This window comes from Melanerpes formicivorus, unplaced genomic scaffold (genome assembly GCF_026170545.1).
Source record: "Melanerpes formicivorus ecotype bairdi unplaced genomic scaffold, bMelFor1.0.p_v2 SCAF_53, whole genome shotgun sequence".
Taxonomy (NCBI): Eukaryota; Metazoa; Chordata; class Aves; order Piciformes; family Picidae; genus Melanerpes; species Melanerpes formicivorus.
In genome coordinates, this window is record NW_027142405.1 from 786,865 (window position 1) to 814,357 (window position 27,493).

Below are 27,493 nucleotides of genomic sequence, written 5' to 3' on the forward strand. Positions count from 1 at the left end.
TTTGTATTTAAACAAGTACATTCCCCTTTTATTTCTTAAGAAGTTTATTGTTGAAAAAAAAAAGGTATATATTAAAGCAAACACATTATACACATGGAATAACCATCAGATAGCAAAACCTTACGGAATGAGCACTACTCGTTGCATTGTATAGGGTTTACAAGCAAAGATGTACTTGAAAACCCTCAAGAATTAATGTACTTCCAAGGTAAATGAGGCACAAAATGTAGCTTATAACTAGCTCTGCAAGCATCTCACTGTGATTTCACTGTTACAAAGTGTTACATGTGATCAAAACCAGAAGCTGATTTCTTAAATCTTTAAAATTGTATTTGTACTATGTGCTGAAATAGTACAAATCTATACAACACTCCACCTGTGTTAAAAAAGCATCTACAGTAGGGACTAGAAATGAGAGTCAAAGGGCTAGACAGGAAATGACCCCTTTGTTTGGGCTCAGGATGAGTATGACATAAATGTATGGCTTTGCTTTGTGGACATACTTGAAACTGAGTAAGTCCTACAAATATGGGGAAGAAATGGGAAGTTATTTGTAATGGCTGTGAGCTACAATAGAATTATTTTTAAGGGTTGTAATTAGTACAGAAACTGGCTGGAGTCTGACATATGCCTCCCCCAGTTTTCTGAACAGGATGCAAAGTACAGTGTGAAATTGTGAAGAATGAGAGATTGTCTCACAAAAAAAAGAAGAAAAAAAGAGAGAAATCCAAGGAACAGAAAACCCAAGAGCTTTGCTGCAAGGTTTTAGCTTAGATGAGGCTTTAGCTTAGAAAGGATTAGTAATTTTCAAGAAAGGAGAGGGCAGCAGCAAGGTTATGAACCATGATAAAAATCTTACCTCATGGAAAACATAGGGATTTTCTAAATATACATATTAGAAAAGTGTTTTATTAAAATATTAGATATTTTTTCTCTTCCCTTACCAAAATGTATTGCTGAAAGTTGTCCTTTTTTGCTTGGTTAAACCAAACCCCACTGAGGCTTCCACAGAACTACCAGGAACTGTGTGTGCTTTAGGGGTGCATTCTTAACTGCATCATACAGGAATTGCTTAACAGATAAAAATAAACATCTTAAAGTCTTAGTGCTGTTTTTGATTAGCATAAACATAAACCAGAATGCACTGAAGCGAGATGGTGACAGCGTGCCATGCAGTATGTATACAGAAGTATGTCAAAGCAATGAGGTGACTGAAGGGTGAAGGGTTTTAATCTGTTACATTCACATGAAATCATTTAGAATTAAAATTGTATGTGAAGGCAAACTGTGTGGAAAGGTGAAAGGTACTGGGATGCCTAACAGAAGGGTGCCAGATGTGTTACTGTTCTGAGCATGCAGAGCTAATGCTTTGAAGGCTTATCACAGCAGTATGAGCTACTGCTACTTCTAGTTCTTCACTGCCTTGTTTGTGCTGGCTGCGGTCTGGTCATGGTCAGCAAGTGCTGTATGGCATTAGGAAGTTAACCCACAATCTCTGCAGGTTCAGTGACCAACTTAGATCCATCCCATGCTGTCTTGAACTGTTCAGGAACCGGAAATTCTTTCTGGTAAGAAACAAAAGCAACAATGATGGTTAAATAAACAGTGGATATCTCATGAAGACCAGTGGCATACTATTAGTGCTGCATGACTGAGAAAGCATTGATAGCTCAGACATTACAGGATTAGAGAGAAGCCTTCTTCATTACTCTAGGAAGCTATTTTACAATGCCACACAGGAAAAAGCCTTATTGCTACCTAGTTTCAAATAGCCTTGGTATGGTAATACTTTGCAATAATTCCTCTCACACCATTATTTGGAGCAACTAAGTAAATAAGCCTCATGTCAGAAATTATTTTAGATTCCATCAGTGTCTGGGTTGGAAGACAGTGGAAAGGATTTAAGTGTGGGAATTTAGCAAGGGGTTTACTTCTAAGGTCAAAAGCAATATTATAATAGGGAAGAAGAATAATATAAAAAACATCCTTTCATTTTAAGCGTGAGGCACTGAAGGAATTGGCATCCCTTGTAGGGAATCCTTCCACTCCATGTATTTGGTGAAAGGAGGGGAGGTGTGGTCAGGTCTTTCTCTGTTCCCATTAAACAAAAAGTGATGTGAAGAGAAGGTTTTTTTTCATTCAGACCCCAAATAGATCGCCACTAACTTCAGCTGATACGGTGATCTGAGGCAAGACTGATCAAAAGGACCATTTTATAAAGAAATGAGTGAATGTACACCCACTGAAAAATCATTCCCTTTTTAGTTCTCTGAAGCTGAGCATCCCACAGTCATTTTGGAGAGAATCAGAATTCTCTTGTTGAGTATTTTCTTTTACAAAGCCTAAACCCCTTTACCAGACAAAATTTCAGCCCAAAAGGTTAATGAGGAATTGCAGTTCTGTCTATGGCCATTCAGAGCAATTTCAGCACTGCTCTATTCAGGAAACTATTATGGGTATGGTTTGCCTGCGTAACTCCTTGCTAGTGTGTGAAGTGTACTAGAAAGGCCAGTGGGCATAGGATGAAAATCTTACTAGGAGCCAGGAAAAGGAGCCAGGAAAATGCACCTCTTTAAGTGGCTTTTAAGGACTTAGGGTGAAAATGCTACAAAGTACCACAGGTACTACCCATGTCTCAACAGCTTTAGAAAAAAGGAAGTATGTTACCCTGTTTTATTTCATTTGTAGTAGTGTTGTATTTATCTGTTTCAGCACCACCATCTTCAGGCTTGAGTGCTCTTGTGTGAAGTTAATTTCTTCCAGAGATTATGTTTAGATATCAAAAAAAAAAGAAAATTAAATGGGCAGGAGATGAAGCCAGTATCTCTCAAAATGGAAAGAAAGAATGTCATGCCTGGTCTTTGGAATTGCTTTGTGACCCAGCAAATAAGGAGTTCTTCCTGCACTGATAGCTGGAGTATTGGTACATAGCTATTCAGTTGGTTTGTGTCATTATTTGGAGATGTAATATGTGTGGCTTGTTATTTTCTTTCCTAGCAGTTTAAGTGTTATTAGCTACCAAGACAAGTGTGGAAGGGGTAAGAAGGCTTTAAAAATATCACACTCACATAATCGCCATCTTGGGGGATGAGGATGTTCATCTCGGATGACTTGGCACTCACAATCTCACAATCTAGTGATTCCTCACTGAGGTAGATGTGGCAGCCTTCTGTTTTGTTAATAGAAATGGTTGGCACTTTCCCCATCACCTGCAAAATAAAATCTGCTTACTATCAAATCTTAAAGTGCACACAAAGATATTGTTAACAAGATCCTCATTTCCTACCAGGTCTAATTTTGGCTGCCAGCATCTGATTCTGTGTGTCAGCTGCCTGCATAATACTTACATTTGATTTGTTTGTGAAAATTCTTGGCAGTGGTAACAAACATCTACACACAGCAGAAAACTTAAAATATTGTCCTAGTTTCAGCTGGGTAGAGCTAATTTCCCTACTTAACAGCCAGAATAGTGCTGTGTTTTGGATTCGGATTGGCAACTGGTATGAGAAGAATGCTGATAATATACTGATGTTTTTAGTTGTTGCTAAGGAATCCTTTCCAGCTCCCCACGTTTTGCTAGTGTGCAGGAGCAGAAGAAGCTGGGAGGGAGCATGGCCAGGGCAGCTGACCCAACTAGCCAAAGGGATATTCCCTACCATAGAATACTGCAGTTTGCTGTCGGGGGGAGGAGGGAAAGATTGATGCTCAGGTATCAGTCAACAAGTGGTGAGCAACTGCATTGTGCATCACTTGTCTTTTCTTGGGTTTTATTTTTAATCTCTCTTTGTTATATTCCTTTTCATTACTATTATTTTATCACTAATTGTTGTTATTATAATATTTAATTTCATTTTAGTTGTGAAACTCTTCTTTTCTCAACCCACAAGTTTTTATTTCTTGATTCTTTTCTCGGTCCCACAGTTTGATGAAAGTGCTTCCCTGGTTCTCTCTAATTCCAGTGATGCTTCTATGCTGACATTTAGGCAGTGTTCACATTGTTCATCAGTGAGAACTGATTAAGAAATCAAATATGTCAAGCTTAGCCCAGTAAGGACAAATGCAAGATCCCAGCATACAATGGTACTCAACAAGTCAAAGTGCCTTCTGAAGCTCTTCCTGGTTTTACAGTATACAACAGAAAAGGTTTTTATCCCCTTCAGGCAAGGTTCAGTTCTACAAAAATACTGAGATAATTTAATTAAACCTCTAAAGTTATTTCTTATGTCACTTTTAAAGCAAGCACAATATTTACTTGAGGGGAGAAAGGGAAATCTTCTCTTGTTTACAGTTCTACAGATTAAAAGATTTCTTCATGGCTAACTGGCTGGTTGTCAGCAAAAATTCCTCCTCCTCCTGCTGCCCTCTCTAGCAGGGACAGCAATATATACTGTGGACCGTGCATCAGAAAGGCAGAGGTTCTTCCAAGCCATAAAGACGTAACAGCATGTGATAGCTACATACTTGTTAACCATAGAACCACAGAACTATTTGGGCTGGAAAAGATATTTATCATAGTATCATAGTATCAGTCAGGGTTGGAAGGGACCACAAGGATCATCTAGTTCCAACCCCCCTGCCATGGGCAGGGACATAATCACATCCAACCATTAATACAACACTACCAAATCTGCTGCTGAAACATGTCCCTCAGCACCATTTCCACACATCTTTTAAATAATTTCAGGGATGGTGATTCAACTGCTTCCCTGAGCATTCTGTTCTAGGGCTTGACAACGATTTCAGTGAAGAAATTTTTTTCAGGTGTCCAATCTAAACCTCCCCTGACTCAACTTGAGGGTATTTCCTTTCATCATGTGATTTGCAGACCAACACAACAACCCCCACTTCACTTCAACCTGCAATGAAGTCATGTCTCCCGTAATTCAAATTAAGAATCTATTTTCAGTTTCAGTTCCTTGAATGAGAAAGCAAACAAAGAACAGGTGGTCTGTTCTCTTGCATCCCAGCTTGGTCCTGAAGTCTGACCTCACTGCATTTTCAACTTTCTTTTCTTTGATGGATTCTCATGTAAAATAAAGAACAAAAGGAGGGTATGCTTAATGAATTCTGCAAACATCTGGCAAAGAAAAATGTACCACTGAGAGAAAAGAGAGCCAGGCAGTATGGCACTGAAGCAGCTATTCATAGCAAAATCTGTAGGATGAATTTGTTGCATTAACATATCATGTATTTGGAAATTATAAGCTCAGGTCTTCAAAGCACTGAGAAAATTGAGGTGCTCAGCACTTGGCACACTCAAACCCTGCAGAAGCTGCCTGATTTGAGCAGCATATAGCCAGACTCTGTTGTCTGAAGTGGAACTCTGCTCTGTTGCATGGCACAAAAGCCTTATGCAATATTCATAGAGCCTGTTTAATCAAAAGAATTTTAATTCTTAGAAAAGATATTGCCCCTTACATGAGTATTAACAAGCTGTGGTTTTGCTATTCATTAGAGAGGAACTGTTCAGCTTTCAGGAATAGTTCTAGAGCTAGTGATAAAAATAATCTAATATTTTAAAAAGCAAATAAATGCCTGGGATCTGTAACTGCCCTTACCATAAGATGACATGTAGTGATGATGAATAAAACTGCCTGTGACAGTTCAGAAGATGATGCACAGCTAGCAGCAGTGTCCATCACTTGCATGAGGCTCAGAATATAAAACATCATCTTGCTATCATTCCCTGTGGTGGCTGTATTTCATAGATTCATAGAATAGTTTGGGTTGGAAGGGACATTGAAGATCATCTAGTTCCTACCCCCCTGGCATTGGCAGGGACACCCTTTGCTAGACCAGATTGCTCAAGGCCTCATCCATCTTGGCCTTGAACACCTCCAGGGAGGGGAGTTCTGAAGCTGGGAGCAGGACTGTCTACGTTTAATGTCATACAGCAGGTACAACCTTAAAATCTAAAGAGCTCACTTGGCAGAGTGGCAGCTCAATAGAGTTTAATTAACATTTAATTTCTTTCTCACTTTAAATAGTGCATCCTAATGTCCATCCCTCAGACTAGGTCATGTCTGTTGGACACAACCCGGTATCAGAGCATGTATAGTTGGACCTCTTTGGAATGGGATGAATGAAGTGCTGCAAATGTCAGGTAGACTGTTTTGAACAGGGCAAATTTCCCAGACAGAGAGGGCAATATATGCATGTAAAACATGTGTATTTTCTTTTCATGGGAGTAAGAAGGAAGATGATCTCTGATGAAGCTTTGTTTACTGGTTATCAAAGACAAAACCAGTAGAGGCCCACAGCCCCTTTATGGACAAGTGACTACTTATTCATGTAAGGTTTGTTAGCATCTACTTTCCCTTTGTGTCATTTAGTTGTCCTTTGACAGTCTGTTAGAACATTTCCATTGAGAGAAAAGGGCAAAAAGAATACCCTCTTCTGGGCTTATAAATCAATTAGCTAAATGCCAGAATTTATCCCGTAAGAATCACTGAACTTCCAAGTACTAGGATGTTTTTAGCATGACAGAAGAAAATCAGGGCTAGAAGTAACAGTTCTCAGAGGGTACACATCCCTCAGCTTCACTGGAACCAGAAGGGACTGGACTAAGCAAGGTCAATAGTTTTCATAGGCATCTTCTAAACATATCAGTAGAATTCAGTAGACCAATCTCTTATTTCTATTGTGCTCCTGTGAGTTTTTAAAATCTCTTGTAGCTACATGCTGGGCTTTTATTTTCCCTGATTTTCTTCTTTCAGTCTTTGTTTGCCTGAATTCTGTCATATTTACCTGAATCTGAATATCCCTGGAATTGATCACTTCCACAATTCCCACGACGTTGTCAAACACAAGGCCAAACTTTTTACAGTTGTCTAAAAACAGAAGCAATGATAAATGAGAAAGGCAGGACAAAAGCAGATGTATGCAGACCTGCTACATTAACTACAGAAATTCCCAGTCTTGCACTGCACAGCTGAGTGACTTCACTCACACCATCAGTCCATTACAGGGAATGCAATGATTCAGATGCATTATTAGTCAAATAAGTTTTTAGGATTGGCATTTAAAGTCCAGCTGAGCTATCCACTCACCAATAGTAATGGAATTGATTTTTCCTTTTATCTGAAGTGTAGATTTGTTACACTTAAAAATGTAGGCCACTTGCTTGAGTTCAGTGTTGTTAATGACCAGGTCATTCTTATCCTCTTGATATTCCTATTTGAAAAGAAAGTTTATTTAACAGCTAACAGTCAGAGAGAGTTTAGTACAACTTATCCTCGAGTCATTGCATCTTCAGTTACAACAGAGCTATATCCTTCCTGGGGCTTAAAAATCTAATCTGCCTGGTGATCAGTATTTTATCTCATTCACTCTCAGATGACACTTGTATATTTTAAAGCTGCAGAACCAAAGAATTTAGCACAGACCTTGACAAAACTGTGATAATTTTGTAGCAGAGATATTATGCTTTCAAGTTAAAAATACCCTCACAAAACTGTTACTCCCATCCAGTTTAGAACAGCACTATGACAACCCTTTTGCTCCCCCAAATTGTTTAGGTTGGAAAAGACCTTTAAGATCACTGAGTTCAATTGTTATGTAACTCTTCCAACTCTGGTCCCTTAGCACCACATCTGTGTGTTCTTGGAACAACTCCAGGGACGGGAATTCAACCACCTCCCTGGGGAGCCTTTTCCAATGTTTGAGAACCCTTTCAGTGAGGAAGTTTCTTTTAATACCCAACCTAGATCGTGAGTTCAAGCCTGCAGTGGGCAGTAGTGTCCTCCCTACTCTAGTCATGAGGTCTGTGGTGATAGGTTGGACTCGATGATCTTTGAGGTCTCTTCCAACCTTAGGAATACTGAATACTAAAGCTCCCCTGGTGCAACCTGAGGCCATTCCTTCTCATCCTATCACTTTTTACTAGGGAGATGAGACTGATACCCACCTCATTCCAACCTCCTTTCAGGTAGTTGTAGAGAGCAAGTTCTCCCCTCAGGGTCCTTTTCTCCTGGCTAAATAATTCCAGTTCCCTCAGCTACTCCTCACAAGACCTGTTCTTCAGACCCTTCACCAACTTCATTGCCCTACTCTGGATCCTCTCCAGCACCTCTTTCTTGTAGTGACGGCCCCAAAACTGAGCACAGTACTCAAGGTGTGGCCTCACCAGCGCTGAATACAGGGGCACAATCGTTTCCCTCGTCCTGCTGGTCACACTGTTCCTGATACGGGCCAGGATGCTGTTGGCGTTGTTGGCCACAAATGCTCAATAATGGTCTATAAAGTGTGTTAAGAATAGGTGCAGGCATTACCATATACAATAAGGAGTAATAGGTGAAGAAATTTCTTTTCATTATGAAGTGTAAAATAACATTTACACTCTGTGGATGTCCAGGGAAGACCAGAGCTCTGCAAGGAAAGTTCCAGGTACTGTAACCTTAAGGCAATATAACACAGGCAAAATGTGACTGCACCTTGTGCAAACTCAGCTCCACACTAACAACCCTTCTGCATGACTAAAGTGCACATTGTTTCCTCCCTCTTCTAACCAACAGTCACATGAATTTTTACTCATATAGTCTTTGGTGTACACCTACAGAAATATCTTTAAGCAAACATATCTTTTCTATCTGTAGATTGAGCAAAAGGAAAACACTTCTCTACTTTTAAGCATGGAAGAAATGCTTGCATGGAATAGAGGACGAAAAATAAACGTGTCATCCTGCTGGTTAACAAAGCTGGAGAGAGCATTCTGTGATAACACTGTTACCTCAGTTGCACAACCGCCTGCAAGAAGGGATTTTAACTGGAGTTCTCTACTGGACTAATTTCTGGGGGACTGATTTTGTGAGGAATTTATATGTTGGTTCTGACAGTCTCCAGTTCATATGAGCTAGTGCATGATTCTCAGAGCTAAATGCATTAATTTCAGATGCTACAGAACAGTAACGAAACTAAACTGTGTCAAGGCAGAGCAACACAAGACTCAGCCCATTCAGAGGTGTGACTGGAACTCACCACTCTCCACTTCTTTCCCTCTAGCTCCAAGACAGGGGCATGGCTCTGCTGTGGGGAGTTCTTAGGAGAGGTGGGACTCGGAGTTTGGCTTTTTGTGGGAGAACGAACAGCTGGACCTTGGGCACGTAGGCTGGGATTCTTGTGAGTCTTCTGGTCATCGGAGACATGCCGAAGCCCTAAAAAAAGAAAGAGTTTTTATGAGAGTCTGATTTCCAGTCCTAATGGTGTTCATATTTAAGCAGAAAAGGTTCATTTGTGATTGTGCAAAATTATTATATTAATTTATCTTTTATTTCCTCGTGCTCAGCCTGGCCAATGACTGAAAGTGTAACTGCTGACACAGCTTTAGCAGTTCATGTAAAATGTCTTTTACTGTGGATGAACTGTCTTAGTATCTTCAACAGGAAATGCCACTATGTCTTCTAGTCCCTCTCTGTCTGTAGTGAGCTCTGAGAGCTTGTTACATCACATTTTTCCATCCATAAAAACTAGATTATTTTTCTAATTTATGACAATATTTGACTTATCCCTGCAGCATTAAAGGCAGGTCTATCAGTTGTGTATATTTCAACTCATAAACACCCACTTTAATTGCAAATGCCAAGCTTTATTACTGTGCTCCACACTGAGCTATAAGCCATGCCTTTCCACCTGACATGTAACACATTTTGACACAGGTTGACACACTGAATGTGTGTTGGGGGGATAAATTTTTATTTCAATTGCAACTTAGAGCTTCACCAGCCACTGAGGATTGAAGATGTCCTGTTTGGATGCTTTAAACATAAAAGGATGTCTCTAAATAAATGGTGTGAATTTCAAGTATGCTGAACATATTTTGGTGCTGTTGCTTCTAATGGAGGTTTTGGTATGCAGCCTCATCCATCAGTGCAGGCCTCAGAAGGATCTGACCTGCTTAAATGCTACTGCAGTGGAGTTTGGGTTAATACATAGCACAGCTCTTGATGTATTTTGACTCATGGACCAACATTTGCTTTCTCTTTTCCTGACCTTTGGTAATTGCCTCTCCCTGATTAAGCTGTGCAAACAGGGCTGAGCGAGATGCAGTTCCTTCATCCTTTACGGTTTCTGTATCAAAGACGGGGGGAGGTCCAGGTGGTGGCGGCGGTGGCGGTGGAGACAGGCATGACCCACTTGTTAGAACTGATCGCATAGACATGGGCGAAGCAACAGGACCCTGTTTGGGAGAGATGGAAAGCAGTTTACATACAGTGTTTGAAGGAACACTGTATTATGATAACTTATTTATTAACATCCTTGAATGGTGGGAGTTTGAGTCTAGGTAGCTGCAGGCTCAGAAGAATGTTTGGCATCGCAATCAAATGTAGTACTATGACTCCCTACATCAAAGCAGGCAAGGCTGGAAATACTGTCAGTCCACAGCACTAACTTACTGCAGAACTACTCCATTTAAAATACTTCTCTCAAGTGCCTGTCAAGACTGATGTTAAAGATCTTTAATAGTAAAGATTCCTTAATTTATTCCATCATCTGCTTACATAAAAGTGATAATGTCTCCTTTTCATCAAATATCAAATTCAGTTAGGCACAGGTTGGTGTGCATTCAGAAACATCAAGAAAATGGTTTGATCTAACACAAAGAATTGGGAGTTCATGACCTGTCAGTTATACATAAGCAACATGCTAAATTATATGCAAAATGTAAAATGCTGCTCTTCAGACTGTTCCAGTCATCAGCAAAGATTTGAATACAGCAAAATGTAAAGCTGTGGTGATTATAGTCTCTTACCTCTGAAATCCAGCATTTGAGGGTTTAGTTAAATTTCTCTCTTTCTTTTTTCCCCCCCATTGCATATGACAGCAAGTGAGTTATGAGTGAGGAGAACTTTGGTAAAGTAAATAGTCCAATCTTACTTTCAGTTTACATGATCAAAAGTACATGTTTTGGTCTGAATTATAATACCTACATAGAACATTAGTAAACAGCAAGAAAATACTAACTATGAGCTGAGAAAAATTTTAAGCATCGTACCAACTGATGTTAGATGAGAATCACAGAATGCTTCAGATTGGTAGGGACCTTTAAAGGTCATCTAGTCCACCCCCCCTGCAGTGAGTAGGGACATCTTCAATTACATCAGGTTGCTCAGAGCCCCAGCCAGCCCTGGCCTTAAATGTTTCTCCTGATTTGAGGCCAGGCAGATCCTCTCTTGCCACCAACAGGGGCAAAAGAATGACACTCACATAAATGGATGGCAGAAGTGAGGGAAAGCTTAAATGGAAAAGCAATTAGTGTTTTACAGAAAGCTACAAGCATAGTGACAAAAGAGGTCCCAAAGCATACAGAATCCCCAAAGCGTACCCCAAAGCCTCCCAACACTTCTTCCCCTTTCCCCACCTGAGGGTATACCCAAAACCCCCAGGGCTCTTTCTTCCCCCCCACTGCTAGGCTGGTCTCAAGACTGGCCAGGTCTGAGACCGCCCCTCCCTCTTCTCCTCCTGGCATTAGACCTAACCAGGCCTAAGAGGCCTTGAGATACTCCCCCACCGTTACCTGATAGGGAGCATCTCTGACAGGAGTAGAGAGGGAAGAAAGAGGAAGTGAATGGCTTTGCCAATAGATTTATAGGGCACAGGATATGATGGGTATGAAATACGCTTTTTCCTGTGTCCACCCACTGGCCTGGACACTCCGGACACCAGAGGTGTATCTTGTGTGGCAGCAACAGGAGGCACCCAGCCTAAACTGCCACAGTATTTCCAGAGATGGAGCTTCTATCACCTCTCCAGGCAACTTGTGCCAGTGTTTAACCACCCTCAGTGTAAAAAACCCACTTACTTTTATTTAGTCTAAATCCTCCTTCTTTTAGTTTAAAACCATCGTCCCTTGTTCTGTCACAACAAGCCCTGCTAAAAAGTCTGTGCCCACCTTTCTTCTAGGCCCTCTTTAAGTACTGAAAGGCTACAATAAGATCTCTCCACAGCCTTCTCTTCCCCAGGCTGAAGCAGCACAACTCTCTTCACCTGTTCTTGTAGGAGAGGGCTCCAGTCCTCAGATCATTTTTGTGGCCTCTTCTGGACCTGCTCCAACAGGTTAATGTCCTTGTGCTGAGCACTTCAGAGCTGGACACAGTAATTAAGGTGAGGTCTCAACAGAGCAGATAGAATTCTCAGATTGAATCTGAGAATCACTTTTTCTGTCTTGCCACTGAGTGTCACTCTGTTCCCACCTCTCTATAGCAGAGCAGGGATGGTTTTAGAAGCACAGTTGTGGAAAAATTGGGTTGGTTCTGATGAATTTAACCAGCTTTACAGAGATTGTGCATCGCACCAGTACATATTTATTAATGGGAAAGAGACAGGGATTTAGAGTCACAGCTCCTCTAACTGTCTTTGTTAAGAGATGCAGGTTGTTAAAAGTGTAGCCCTGGTAATCAATACTGGAAACAGATATTGCTTAACTGGACTCAGAGGGTATCTTTAACCATTTACGATGCCAGAAGGGACCTCCAGAGATCATCAGGTCCAACTGCCTTGCCAAAGCAGGGTCACCCAGGGTAGTCTGCACAGGAATGCATCCAGGTGGATTTTAAAAATCTCCAGAGAAGACTCCACAACCTCTCTGGACAGCCTGTTCCAGTGCTCCATCACCCTCACTGTAAAGAAGTCTCTCCTCATGTTGAGGTGAAATCTTCTATGTTCAAGTTTGAATCTGTTGTTTCTTGTCTTATTACTGTGCACCACTGAAAAGAGATTGGCCCCTCCACTTGACACCCACCCCTCAGATATTTATAGACATTGATGAGATCCCCCCTCAGTCTTCTCAAGATTGAACAGCCCCAGGTCTCTCAGTCTCTCTTCATAGGGGAGATGCTCCAGTCCCCAAATTATCCTCATGGCTCTTTGTTGGATTCTCTCCAGCAGGTCTGTGTCTCTCTTGAACTGGGGAGCCCAAAACTGGACACAGTATTCCAGGTGTGGTCTCACCACAGCAGAATAGAGGAGGAGAAGAACCTGCCTAGACCTTGTGGACAGACTTCTCTTGATGCACCCCAGGATACCATTGGTTCTCTTGACCACAAAGGCACATTGTCCCATGGAGAACTTGCTGTCCACTAGGACTACAAGGTCTTTCTCCGTGGAGCTGCTTTCCAGCAGGGCAGCTCCTAACCTGTACTTGTGCCTGTAATATGTTAGTGACCAATGCACAGCAAGATTCTTTGTCACATCTGTGACATTAAAACTTCATTGAACAAAACAAAAGTTGAATCCCTGCTACTTGGATGTGTAAAAAAACTGAGGTAGTGCTACAGTTTATTTCTGAAAGGATCCAAGATCTCTTAAGGTAATGAGCTCTCTTCTATGCTATTAAATCTTTTTGATCAGATGCAAACAAATGAGAAAGGTCCACTTTGGGAATTGGTTACTGTTTCTTGTCATGATATACTGGAAGTGATGTGCTCTCCTTTTAGAGACATTTCATTGTTGTGTGGATACATTTCACTCAGAGCATTTCTGCTTACGTACTTAGTAGTTACAGGTTGTTGTTTTAGGTTGGGGACAACTTTACTGGGCCCTGAATTTACAGTGATTGTCTTCCTGCTTCTGCTGATGCCACTGATGTTACCTGCAGCAAAGTCAGCACAACTGTCAGTTATTGTAATAATAATAAAAAAAGAAGAATGTAAATGGATTTAGTGGCACAATCAGTTGTTGCTGCCTGAGGTACAACAGAGATCTTCCATATCTGTTGCCTGCAACCATGGCAACTGAATCCACTGTGTCCTGGTTATCTAGAATTATGAACATTGCATTTGCAGGGCTTTTAAAAATACTCAGCCAGAAATGGCACTCACTGCTCACAGTGCAGTGTAAATGTGCAGATCTGAGTTATATGCGTGCTTTATGAGAGGAGATTAGTAGCGGCAGTGCTAGTGGTTAATAACTTGTAGTCTGAGATAAAAATCTGAGTTCCCAAATTCCAGGGTGACATCTGATTTTCCAAACATTCCTTATTACTGCTGACTGCACAAATATAGTTCTGTGGTTTTCCAGAAACCTGTGTGTGTGGGACTCACTCAAATGTTCATTAGGAATTAACACCAATAAAGTTCTATAAAGGCTGCAAAAATGCATTGGAGAAATAAAGATAACAAAGTTATCTGGATACGCTGCATACAACAGAGTGGTGGGTCACTCTGCCAGTTCTCTTTGCTTAAAGTGCCAAAGTGAAGGCCATCACAGGAGGCTGCAGGCTGAAATAAACCATTTATTTATTTAGAATAAACCAAACCAGGTTGGAAGAGACCTTCAAGATCATGATGCTGCTGAGTAGGGCATTGAAGGCATATCCCCAAATGGCAACCTGTCTTTGTTTAGACAGTTGTTCTGTCCTTCAATGACTGTCCTTCTCAGAATGATGGAACAAACTGTCCTTTGCAGAATGATGGAACAAACCCTCCAGGGATGGTAGCCACCAGGAGAAGAGACCATTCCAAATACACTTTCTAATTTATGGTAAGTATGACATTTATGGTATGGAATACTTTTGTTGGCCAGTTTGGGTCAGCTGCCCTGGCTTCCACTTCTTCTGGCTTTATTATCTGGCTCACTCAAAACTGTTAAAGACCTTGCTCACTATGAAGACCTGCATACAATGTCTGGCCACCAGTGAAAACAGTGCTTTATCAACTTTGTTCTCCTGAAACTGGGTGCTGCAATCTTCTCAGAAACACAAACAGAAAACTGGTTCTATGATTCTATCCCAGGACACAACAAAAGTATGGGACTGTCTGCGTGACCAAGGTGGAAGCAAAACTCAGAGGGATTTGTCTGTGGATGTGGATGATCTCTCTCCCAGAACCCTGAAAGAGCTATCTTGTGAAAGTACAGACAAAAAGAAAGGATTTTAAATATCTCACTCAAGTTTGGACATGATTTTGTATGACTGCAGAATGTCTTATTTACTTTTCAAGGTCTAGCAGAGGTAGGAAAACATCTGGAAAACTAGGAATGTCTTTCCCTTCTACAGCAGAGAAAAATACAAGTTTGGTCAAAAATATCAATCCTTGACCCAAAGAGTGAAGACATTCTGGTTCCTTGAGTGGGTTTCAAGAGCAGGAAAAAATATTTCTTCCCTTGCATTCATGCTGCCCATCTGCCTGCTCTTCTCTTTACAAGCTTGGTCCCTCCACCAAAGTCTGTGGCTACCTCTACTGACCTCAAAAGTTTATGAGTTAGGTCTAATTAAGAACACAGGTACTGTCACAAGGTCTCAGAAGACACCTGGAATTCAGTCACCCAACCAACTTTTCCTCTTAATTTTGTGCAGTCACAGAAATAAGAGGTGGACTGAACCTTTGTTGTTAACTTTTCCCCAAATTCTTGCCTAGTTTATGACCCAAGCTACAGCTACACAAGCTAACAGAAGTTGCATCATGATACTTTCAGTTATGTCTGAACATCTAGGACAAGAAGAAATGGCCTCAAGTTACACCACAGGAGGTTTAGATTGAATACTAGGAAAAATTTCTGTACTGAAACAGTCTGCAGGCACTGGAACAGGCTTCCCAGGGAGGTGGTGGAGTCACCATCCCTGGAGCTGTTAAAAAAATGTGTGCACATGGTACTGTGAGACATGGTTTAGTGAGCATGGTGGTGTTGGGCAGACAATTTGACTTGATGATCTTAGAGATATTTTCCAACCTTAATGATTCTTTGATTCTATTCTATGATTCTATCTACAGCCATTCTGAAAACTAATTCAATCACAGATTAGGCCAGACAAAATTGAAGGACAAATCTAAGAGAAATAAAAGTTGCTAAAGTACAGGGAAGGACAAAGTGCTCCCCTGTAGATCTGTCATCTTACAGCATGGAGACGTCCAGTAGTATAACCTCCCACTGAAGTAGAACAGCACGGAAAAGACAGCCCAGTCTCCCAGAGGAGGCATACAAAGACGTGCCATAAAGAGTGTTTCAGCCTCATTCTGGCTTTTAACTTTTCTTTGCCATTTTGATTTACTTGACTGAAATAAAACAAACATTCAAGTGAGGTGAAATTCTTTGTGGGAAGAATGGCTCAGGAAAATTCTAACAGGGGAACAAAAACACAGAAGTGAACTGGCAGTGCAAAAAACATGTTGTACTTCTTGGCCACACCTCAAGTACTGTGTCCAGTTCTGGGCCCCTCAGTTTAGGAAGCAGGTTGACTTGCTGGAATGAGTCTAGAGAAGGGCAACAAAGTTGGTGAGGGGTTTGGAACACAAGTCCTATGAGGAAAGACTGAGGGAGCTGGGGTTGCTTAGCCTGGAGAGGAGGAGACTCAGGGGAGACCTTATTGCTCTCTACAACTACCTGAAGGGAGGTTGTAGACAGGCAGAGGTTGGTCTCTTCTCCCAGGTAGCCTGTACCAGAACAAGAGGACACAGTCTCAGGCTGCACCAGGGCAGGTTTAGGTTGGATGTTAGGAAGAAGTTCTATACAGAGAGAGTGATTGCCCATTGGAATGGGCTGCCCAAGGAGGTGGTGGAGTCGCCATTATTGGAGGTGTTCAGGAGGAGACTTGATGGGGTGCTTGGTGCCATGGGTTAGTTGTTTAGGTGGGTTGGATTGGTTGATGGGTTGGACGTGATGATCTCGAAGGTCTCTTCCAACCTGGTTTATTCTATGTATTCTTATGTTCCCTGCATGCCAAGAAGGTGGGACCTGTGCTGCAGTCCAACATGCTTACACAATGGACAGTTTTCAAGTCAGCCTAGTGAAGTGGTTCCAGGAGCTTTCTTTATTGCTTAGTTTTAACATCTATTAATATCTAATCGTATTAGTAACTCCTAAGTTACCAACCTAAGTCACTGGCAATTGGTTTGCTTTCCTTAGTCACTCTTCTAAGACCATTTAGATCCTCAGGCTCTAGAATATTTCTGAACCAAATCCTTAAACTGTTCTGATATCTGGCAATACTTGTGGATAGTCCTATCCAATTTCAGCCAAAGTGCCCTTCACAAAGTCCATTCATTTCTCTTCTGTATAGGGTGGTGTTTGTGAGAGCTGCTGGGAATAAAACAGCATGTTATATTCCCACAAAAGTTCATCTATCCTAAAGCAGCAGGTGTTTACCAGCTTTGCTATTTGCAAACAACTCTTCAGAACAACTTGAAGCAGATGTTAACAACAGCGTATCTTTACACAAAGAGTACTGAGAGCTATTTAGACTAGCAGAAGTGGTTATTTGCAAGCTGCCTTTCTTCCTCTTTTATTTCAGCTGTTTGCCTTGGTAACAGCTGCTGTTCTCAGTGCCGTGGTGTCTATAGACATCACATCAATTTATGCTGATAGCTGAGTGCTCCCATTAACATCTTGGTGCGGTCACTTTTCCACCATTTGCAAATACATCCTTTGTAAGAATTATCAGAGGGACAGGTAGCTTTGGCTGTGCTTTGTGAAAATGAGCATGCAATGAAGCCATCAACTTTTACCCTGCTCTAGCTTTGTATTGCAGTGAACTTGAGGTGCTTTACATCTTGCTCCTGGTGCTTTCTGAAATGGGGGGAAACACAATTTTCTGAAGAAGGTCCTATCAAGAACAGGAGATATAGAGCCTGCAGCCAGGTAGTAACAGCTCTGTAGGTGCTGGAACACTCTGTAAACTTCCTCCCAGGGAAAAAGATTGTCTTCATTCTCCAATTAAACCATGCTCTGAATAAGGTGACAGGAACCAGTTCAAGTTTGCCCCTTGCTAGGTAGCCCAGAGCCATCTGCAGAGAGACCAAGGGCCTCCCAATGACTGTGGCTCAGTAGCTTTCTCTACTGATAGTGTCTGAAGCTGCTCACAGAGCCAGGCCTGGTAAATGTATATTATCACTGTGCAAGGGTTTGCAGGATTGCAGTGTGTCCCAGGTTGAGGCAGATCCTCCCTTGCCCCCTACTGGGGCAGAAAAATGAGACTTGGACAAATGGATTGCAGAAGTGATGGAAAGTTTAAATGGAAATTCAGTGAGTGTTTTACAGAGAAACTACAAGCACAGTGACAAAGGAGATCCCAAAGCATGCCCAGAAGTTCCCAGCACTCCCCTCTCTTCCTGGCATTAGGCCTAGCCAGGCCCAAGAGGCCTCGAGATAACTCCCCCTCCATTACCAGATGGGGAGCATCTCCCACAGGAGCAGCAAGGGAAGAAAGAGCAAGTGTGAGACCTTGCAGATGGATTTATAGGGAGCAGGACATTATGGGTATGAAATATGCTATTGCCTGTGTCCACCCACTGGGCTGGACAGCCGGGGCACCAGAGGTGCACCCTGTATGGCAGCAGCAAGCACCCAGCCCAAACTGCCACACAGTGCAACCTCAAAGTATGTCATGGTTCTACCTTTATCTTGTATGACTGACAGAAGGGTGAGGTACTCGTTCTCTTTGCTGGCTACCTAGCTGGCTTGCTGGAAGAAAGAAATGACTGTCCATGCTGAGGCAGCTGGCTGGTTAAAATTAATCTATGTTGAATCTCATTTAATTCCCTTGAAATTACAGTAGGGACAAGTGTAGCCATTTGCCTCTGAGAAGCTGGGCCTTGTTACAGCACATTTCTCCTAGAAGCTTCCCCTGAAGCAGAGGGCGACAGCCAATCTTGTTAGAGAAATAAAATGCTGTTGGTACCTAAGACAAGTGCTCTGGGTGCCACAGTGTCAGTAACTTCTGGTGGCCATATGTAGCTTGACATGTCTTTAGATGTAAACCCAATCACTGAGAGACAGTAAGAATTTCTTTTTATGTCTTATCACAGATGTTACTATTTCCTGAGCTGTTCTTGCTGAACAGTTCCCTGGGTTAGCCTTCTGTGACACTATTACTGTATTTGTAGCAGCAAGGAGCCCTAGTCAGAGGCTTGTATCTCTGGGGATATGAGTGGCTGATGTGCCAGCCCCTGTACAAACACTTGCCCTGTTCTGTGTTTATCCAGCTTTAGGCTGACAAAATGCAGCATGGAAACAGGGGGGAACAAAGTTTTTGTGGTGGGAACCTGCTGTGGAGCACATGAATGAACACACATTTCTTGTAGCTGCAGTGGTAATTTTTACTCAGAACAGATGACAAACATCTATATAATGCATGTAAGTTATATAGGCATGTGTAGAATGTGTAGTACCTATTTAATTTGTCACTCCAGTTAAAGGACCAGAGGAGGGCCATGAAAATGATCAGGGGGCTGTAACACCTCTTCTATGAAGGCAGGCTGATGGAGCTGGGGTTGTTCACCCTGGAGAAGAGAGGTCTCCAGGGAGACCTAATAGTGGCCTTCCAGTACCTAAACACAGCCTACACAAAGGCTGGAGAGAGACTGTTTATTGTAGGACAAGGGACAATGATTTGAAATTAGAGAAGAGGAGATGTAGATTGCATGTTAGGAACAAGTTCTGTACCATGAGGGTGGTGGAACACTGGAAGAAGTTGCCCAGGGAGGTAGTTGAGGCACTGGGCCTGGAGCTATTCAAAGTCAGGCTTGACAAGGCTCTGGGCAACCTGATCTAGTGGAGGATATCCCTGCTCACTGCAGGGGAGTTGGACTATATAACCTTTGGAGGTCTGTTCCAACCCAAACTATTCTACAATTCTATGATTCTAAGTATCTGTTTGTGGCTGAGGTAACAGGTAAGATAGATAGAAGCATAAAATCACTTCCTTAATTTAATGAAAAGAACTTTCTTTTCATGGCAGCAGATAAACAGGAATCCTAACATTCCTCTCATTAAAAGAAAAAAAAAGTATCTCAGGAAAAAAACCAACAAACAGTTTCCCTATTTTCTCCCTTTCCTCCTTTATAATCCAGTTTCACACCTAAAATGATGACAGCATTCTGTATTGTTCTTTCCATATATGCACAGCCAAAGACGGGACTGATAGAGCTCAGAATATCATCTATCAACCTCTGGGAACAGTTGGACTATGACTCAGGGGCACAGAGCTCTTGTTAAGGTGGGTTTTTTTTTTTGTGTAAAAGCAGCTTAGCACAACAGTTCTATTATCTACCCCATTTGAGCCACCTGTCTGAAAGGGGTTCTGCTGCCCTGAGATCTGCAATTTACTAGATGAAACAGCTGACTTACAGGGCCTGCGATCAGTGTGAGTTTAAACACAAACCAGCAGAAACCAGGCCAGCCTCTTGTTACTGGGTCTCAGCAGATTATTTACCTTTGAGTCTGCAAACTTTGAAGCCTCTTTTAATACACTTCTGCCAGGTATCACCTGTTCAGGATTTAAAATGGTGTTTACATCTTCTACATTAGCCAACCTGAAATGTTTTATGCAGACAAGGTCTTCTAAATAGTTTGAGAACTGCATGCTAATGTAATTGTCCACAAGCAATGTGCTCCCAGAGGCACATTAAACCATCTTTTACTTACATAAATACTCAGTTAAAAAGATGAGCAATCCTTTTAGCCATGCAGTAAAGTTTTTATAGATGTACCTTTTCCTTTTCTCTCCACTTTACATACTTTCACTTCCCCCCCCAATTCCCTTTTCCACAGGGAGTAGGTTGCATTATGTTACAGGTCATGCTGCATTTGACAGCTGTTGTCAAACCAGCCTCTCCAACCTGTCTGAATGGTGTTTGGTCACTGATCTTAAAAGGACAGGCAAGACAAATATTCTCAGCTATTGTTGGAATAAGGGAGTAAAACTACTTTCTTTCAGAGGGATGTTGATGTAATTGAGGCAGTCTCCACAAGGGAGGCAACTATTGTAGAGCTGCCAGGATGGGCAGTTTCTAAACTGACAAAAAATATAAACATTACTTTTTCTGAGAAAGAAACAGTGGAGATTAAAGAGTGCAATTCTTCCAAGAAATAAATATAAGGAAATAGGGACAGGGAAGGGAAGATAAAGAGATCAAAGCAGGGCAGGAACGGAGAGGAAAGGCCATGACTAAGACAAATTGAGCACTCTGAGAATGTCTACAGCTTATCCAAGATGCAGGCATTTAAACCAGTATGTCTGTGTTGCCCTTACTTCTGTCTGAGTGAGGCCTCTGGGATTGCAGTTGTGGCTGGAATTTGGCACTATGGTTTTGACCTTTTAGCCTTAGTGAAGTGGCTCTGACGATGGCTTTTCGATTAGTGGGTCAAACTAAACACAGCACAAAAGAGATATTGGAAGAACAGTAGGAGGCTTTTGGCAGTAGGAGGGAGGCAGAGCCATTTTATAAGCAAATGTCTGGAGGTGATTATTTTAGACAAGGATGAAATGGCCAAAGTCTGTGCTGAAACTGGTGCCATTGTGCCTAATCAGGCCAATACAGAGATTACAATGGTTCTTCTTAGTGATGGAGCCTGTGGAGTATTTCAGGTTTTTAAAGGGCATTTTTAGACTACTAGATAATGAGTTGTAAATGTTTTTTAAAGTTGTATTTTAGGAAAAAGACTTGAAGATCATGTATTGGTTCCAATGGGAACAGGATATAACTAAATGAGCCAGCAGTGTGCCCAGGTGGCCAGGAGGGCCAATGGCATCCTGGCCTGCATTAGGAATAGTGTGGCCAGCAGGAGCAGGGAAGTCATTGTGCCCCTGTACTCTGCTTTGGTTAGGCCGCACCTTGAGTACTGTGTCCAGTTCTGGGCCCCTCAGTTTAAGAAGGACATCGAAACACTTGAACGTGTCCGGAGAAGGGCAACAAGGCTGGGGAGAGGCCTTGAACACAAGCCCTATGAGGAGAGGCTGAGGGAGCTGGGATTGTTTAGCCTGGAGAAGAGGAGGCTCAGGGGTGACCTCATTGTCCTCTACAACTACCTGAAAGGTGGTTGTAGCTGGGAAGGGGTTGGTCTCTTCTCCCAGGCAACCAGCACCAGAACAAGGGGACACAGTCTCAAGCTGTGCCAGGGGAGGTTTAGACTCGTCATTGGAATGTGCTGCCCAGGGAGGTGGTGGAGTCACCATCCCTGGAGGCGTTCAAGAGGGGATTGGATGTGGCACTTGGTGCCATGGTCTAGTCATGGGGTCTGTGTTGATAGGTTGGACTCGATGATCCTTGAGGTCTCTTCCAACCGTAGTTATACTGTGATACTGTGATACTGTAAATCTCAACTGCTTGTAAAGATGCAGGTTTCCTCCTAAGAATTTGGTTTGAATTGTAAAGGTGGGGCGAACATTCCTCACCTGTTATGAAATTCACTGCTAGTTTGTAAATTTTTCCTATCTGTAAACAATCCTGCTGGCAAATTTTGTCCTAAATGAATATGATATATACAAAGACCACAAAATGAACTGCAGATCCACCTGCAACTGAGAGAAACATTCAAGACAATTATCCTTGAGAAAGTTTTGTTTCCAAACACTTATTTGATGCACTGGAAACTACACCAATCTGTCATTAATATAGTTGTTTTCTTGCTGCAAGGTTAGCCTGCAGAAACATGAGCAGAGGTTTCACTTCCTCCAGTTTACTCAAGAAGTATTTTTAGCAAAAATCTTAGGCATTCTCATTAGCTTCATTTCTTTGCACCCTGAAAATATAGCAGAGAGGGAAGAGCCATGCTTCAATGGAATCCCTTCTTTAGGCAAAAAATAAAAGGGGGGGGGAAAGGACACTTTATCAGTAAGAGCTGAAAAAAGACATCACTTACTGTTACAGCTGTAGATTTCATGTGAAAGTTAGAAAGTTTTAGCAACCAAGAATGGCAGTGGCTGCACAGGTAAAATACTGCACTGGGCATTTCAAACCTTTAATTGTGGTAGCAGCCTTTGCATAACACTCACTGACATCTGAGAGTGTCATATCTGGTAGCAAATCTCCATTAAGATCTGGTGCAGATCTCCATTAGGTTGGTAATTGCTATTTGTTCCCATTGTCAAGATGCTAAATTGAGACATAGTGATTCCAGTGAATTGCTGCTCACCTCAGGGGGTGTGTGGCAGATGAAGGCTCACACTTTACAGTTGAAACAATGAACTACAAAACTACACTTTTAAGGAGATACTGCAGAGCTATCTGTCTTTCACCAACAGGCATGTTTTCTCTGACATATGCACAAACAATGGAAAGTAATACTTCAGCTTATGGTGAAAATACAGAATGGAACACTTTACTCCTGGGACAGTCCTGCTCACAAGCATACATGCTTGAAATACGCAGTATTCTTCTGAGATCACAGTACCACAAATATCCCAATCACATCCATCATGTCTTGGTGCAGAGAAGGGCCACGAGGATGATCAGAGGGCTGGAGCACCTCTCCTATGAGGACAGACTGAAGGAGTTGGAGCTGTTCAGTCTGGAGAAGAGAAGGCTCCGAGGTGACCTAATTGTGGCCTTCCAGTATCTGAAGAGGGCTACAGGAAGGCTGGGGAAGGACTTCTCAGGATCTCAGGTAGTGAGAGGACTAGGGGGAATGGAATGAAGCTGGAGGTGGGGAGATTCAGGCTGGATGTGAGGAGGAAGTTCTTCACCATGAGAGTGGTGAAGCCCTGGAATGGGTTGTCCAGGGAGGTGGTTGAAGCCCCATCCCTGGGGGTGTTTAAGACCAGGCTGGATGGGGCTCTGTCCAGCCTGATCTAGTATGGGGTGTCCCTGCCCATGGCAGGGGGGTTGGAACTAGATGATCCTTGTGGTCCCTTCCAACCCTGACTGATACTCTGATACTATGATACTATGAAATGCCTGCAGTTTACTTAGGGTCCAGTTTTGCACCACCATTCCACACGGGTAGCAAAACAGGCTCAGAGACACAAAGATCTCAAGGTGTTTTAACTCCACTGATTTCTTGGCTTTCTCCTGACACAGTCTCACACATTTCAATACAGTGCCCTCAAAGAGGAAAATATTGTCACACATCTGGCAGAACCAGAGCCAAAGTGAGTAAGGAGAGAGAATTGTGTTGGATCCAAAAATCTGTAAGCATCTGTTTTTATCACAAATTTATTCTAAAGCTGATGGAGACAGTTGCTACTGTCAGAACTGACTGCTTAGCCATTATTTCAACCTTTTGCACCTGTTTCAATGTCTGTTCTTTCTCCTTCTCCTAAAATATCTGCCTGCATGCTTACTGCCAGAGACAGGAACACTACTGCATGCACTAGTGATCTGTTCCAAGGCTTGATGCAGCTGCCCTGTGCAGCTTAATGGAAGGGTAAAGGGGGTTAGAGCTGGCATAACTTTGGGACACTGCCATGGAATATGGCCAGAAATGTGCACATCACAGTATACAGCATCTATAGGTAAAGGAGCCAAGTACCCACTGAAAAATCCTGTCCCCTCCTTTTTGGAAACCCAGGCATAGTCTGGTCTAGTAGGTTGATGCTTTTGGGGTTCTGTTGCAGTTCAAGTAACGAGAACACAGCTCTGAGAGAAGCAGTAGTTAAAGTTCTCCCTGACTCTTCAGTCTCTTTAGAAACACTCAAGTATGTCACTTAAATCTTTCTATATAAAGTTTCAAGCATTGCTTTGTTGACTTCTGCAGATATGAAGGGTAAATTATCAGTAAAATGTACTTTGAAATCTGTACTTACACAGGTGAAAAGCTTCCTCTTTTCCTCCCTCTCAGCTTTTCTGCACCAAGGTCTCCCTTCCACAAATGTGCCACTTTCTTAATGCCTGGCCAAACCCCTGCTTTTTCCTTTTTTTTCTCTTTTATAAATATAAGTGGGAGCCACTGTGTGCAATGATTAACAACTGTGTCTGGAATCTCTGGCTTTTATATACATCATGTTTCTGTCTCTGCCCTGATTCTGCAGAACCTTTATGTTTAACTTCACCCAGCATGAATCCGAGACTTTAATTCTCCCTTTAAAATGTATAACCAAACTGAAATTATCACTTGAGCAACTCATTGCTTTCTTGAATGTGTTTGTTACCAAGCTTCACAGAAATGTTTAAACAACATTTAAACAACAAGATCTTTAGACTTACTGGATTCTAATCTCCTTACATTGACATAAAGTAAAACTGGAAAAAAAATACACATCCATAAAAATGTGTTTGTATTTTCATCTTTCTGACACCCATTCCATGAGTGATAATTTAAATGAGCCATACTTCTAAGACAAATTTCAGATCTGAGTGATATCCAAAGTTAGTGAAATCAGTACTTTGGATGCAGTAATGGGCTCATTACTCATGATGGAGTGAGCACTGCTGGCAGGAAATTCTGCTTAATAGGAATAAACAGGTTGCACCTAGGGTTGTGTTCAGCGACTAAAGAGAAAATAGAAAGATGTGATGGCTGATATGCTGGTTTTGAGAACAGTAAAATATAATCCACAACAGCTACACTTCTGAATGAGATTACCAGTACTGAACAGCACTGAGAGTTTCCCCTGACTGATCATATATCTATTTAAAATATAATAATCTTTATATTACAACATTATTTCCATACTTGTAAAGTCCCATTAGAGGTGAAAATGACTCTTCCTCTGTATTAACGAAATTTATCTCAGATTCTCAGGTTAATTCAGCTAACAGGGTACTACATTTTCTTTTTCTTATCTAATAGTCATTAAAAATCATTAGCTCCTCTCAAATTCACTGATTAGAATAGAGCAGGATGTATCAAGGGTGGAATTTTGTACTAAATTAAGGAAGAAAATCATGTTTAATATTTAAAACTTTTACAACAGAAACCTACAAATCAGCAGATCATTTCAGTCTTCTAATTCATCATGTTTAAACGTCTTTACATGGCTTCAAAGTAAGAAGTACACATAGATCATGGTCTCTCCTGTGTTTCAACTTGCACTTGAATACTTGAGTACTGTATGGCCTTGTACAATGCCCAGTGAAGGGTGTGAAAGGAAAGTTGTACAGTCTGTTGCTGAGCTCAGGTAATGTACATTCTCTTACGTGGGTATCTCCACTCAGGGGGACCTAAAGTAACTTTTCCAGGTACCACTGAATCACAAAATGGTTTCAGTTGGAAGGAACCTTTAAAGATCACCTAGTCCAACCCCCTGTCATGGGTAGGGACATCTTCAACTAGATCAGGTTGTTCAGAGCCCCATCTAACCTGACCTGGAATATTTCTGCTTCTGTGTCCCTTTCTTAGAGGCACAGCCTCAAACAGTCACAATGGGGCATCTACCACTTCAACTGACAATTTGTGCCAATGATTCACCACCCTCATCATGAAAAAATGATGGTACAATCTTCATCTTTCTTATAAGCTCCTTTTATATATTGAAAGCAATCAGTAAGGTCTCCCAGGAGCCTCCTCTTCTCCAGGCTGAACAACCCTAACTTTCAGCCTTTCTTCATAGGAAAGGCGTTCCGGTTTTTATTCCATGTGAAAATACACTCCATCCCAAAGTTCTACTTCCCTACATTCCTGAGTTCTTACAGTGTCTTGGGATTAAATGACCTGGTGGCCTACATCAGTCCTCTGAATAGTCATTCAGTTAAAAAAAAAATTTCCTCTGCAGATGAAATGATAAACTTGGTGTGAAAGACTGCACCTGCAGGAGTGCACTGGTAAGTTTAGAAGGTGATAACAGCAAACAGCTGGCTGATGATATATTGCTGAGTTCAGTGATTCTGCTAACCTGATAATAAACACAAGCACATTATTAGACTAACAGAACACTGCATCTACCCAACAGAAAATTAACTCTCTGTGCTGATACCTCTCTTAGAGAACAATGTTCCCTGCCTTCATCTTTCTATGGATCATCTCAGATGTAACACAGAAGATGTCTATATAAGTATATATAGAGAGCAGAGTTAGGACTACAGTTATATTTACTCTCTATATATGCATTTCAGAAATTATTTCTGTATGTATAAAATAAATTAGCTGCCTATGAAGTAATAAATTGTAATGTGCACCTTGTTTCTTTCCCCTGTTATGAAATCTCTCTCTTTTTTTCAGATTCTTTTCACTATTCTTCTCCTTTCCCTGTCACCTTCCCCCACTTTTCAATTTAGTCAGACATGTCCTTTAAATTTTTGGGGTTGCTTTTGTTCCTACCTTCTGCTGTAGCCGGCCTGGGGAATTGCGTCTGTCGCTCTTTGTGATCTGAAGCTGGGAGTTATGGCTATAATATTCCTAAAAGATTCTTCCCTCTTACTCCAAATCTGTATCACAATGTCATGGCACATCTCCACCTGTTTTTCAAACTTTTAATGTCTTCACTGGGAAGTTCATGGACTATGACTTCTGTCCCTGGCCTAGATATGTGTTTTTCCTGAGCTACAGCCTGCATTGAAAGTCAGATTGGTTACTCGTGTTTTATGGTTCTTCATGAAGAAGGTTACTTACAGTTTTACTCCAGGTGAGTCCTGTGGTATGATGCTCTTTGATATAAGCTTGAAGTTCAGACCAGATGTTCAGATATGACTTCACCCAATCAACATGTCGCGTGTCACTATTAAAACAGAGACAAGATTTATATGTGTGAGTGTATGTAAACCCAGAAAGCATTGCTGCTCTTGCTTAAAGCAGGTAAAATCCAGTGTCTGCCTTAAAGCCATAAACAAATCAGTTTGCAGCCAGCCCAGTGCTGAAAATGGTGAGGCCTACAACACTGGAATGCTTTTAGATCTTTCCAGAGGACAGG

At 41.7% G+C, this 27,493-nt stretch overlaps 1 protein-coding gene across 2 annotated transcripts in view; it reads right to left on the bottom strand.

Moving 5' to 3' along the window:
• The window catches only part of CAP2 (cyclase associated actin cytoskeleton regulatory protein 2), an 80,758-nt gene continuing 53,265 nt past the window's right edge, over positions 1 to 27,493 (bottom strand). For both annotated transcript variants that reach the window (XM_068160816.1, XM_068160815.1), the window contains 7 exons: positions 27,196 to 27,301; positions 9,988 to 10,174; positions 8,977 to 9,152; positions 7,050 to 7,173; positions 6,748 to 6,830; positions 3,069 to 3,209; positions 1 to 1,565 (listed from right to left, as the gene is read on the bottom strand). In XM_068160816.1, coding sequence (XP_068016917.1) covers positions 1,482 to 1,565; positions 3,069 to 3,209; positions 6,748 to 6,830; positions 7,050 to 7,173; positions 8,977 to 9,152; positions 9,988 to 10,174; positions 27,196 to 27,301 — 901 coding nt within the window. In that variant the 3' untranslated portion in view covers positions 1 to 1,481. The remainder of the gene's footprint in view (positions 1,566 to 3,068; positions 3,210 to 6,747; positions 6,831 to 7,049; positions 7,174 to 8,976; positions 9,153 to 9,987; positions 10,175 to 27,195; positions 27,302 to 27,493) is intronic.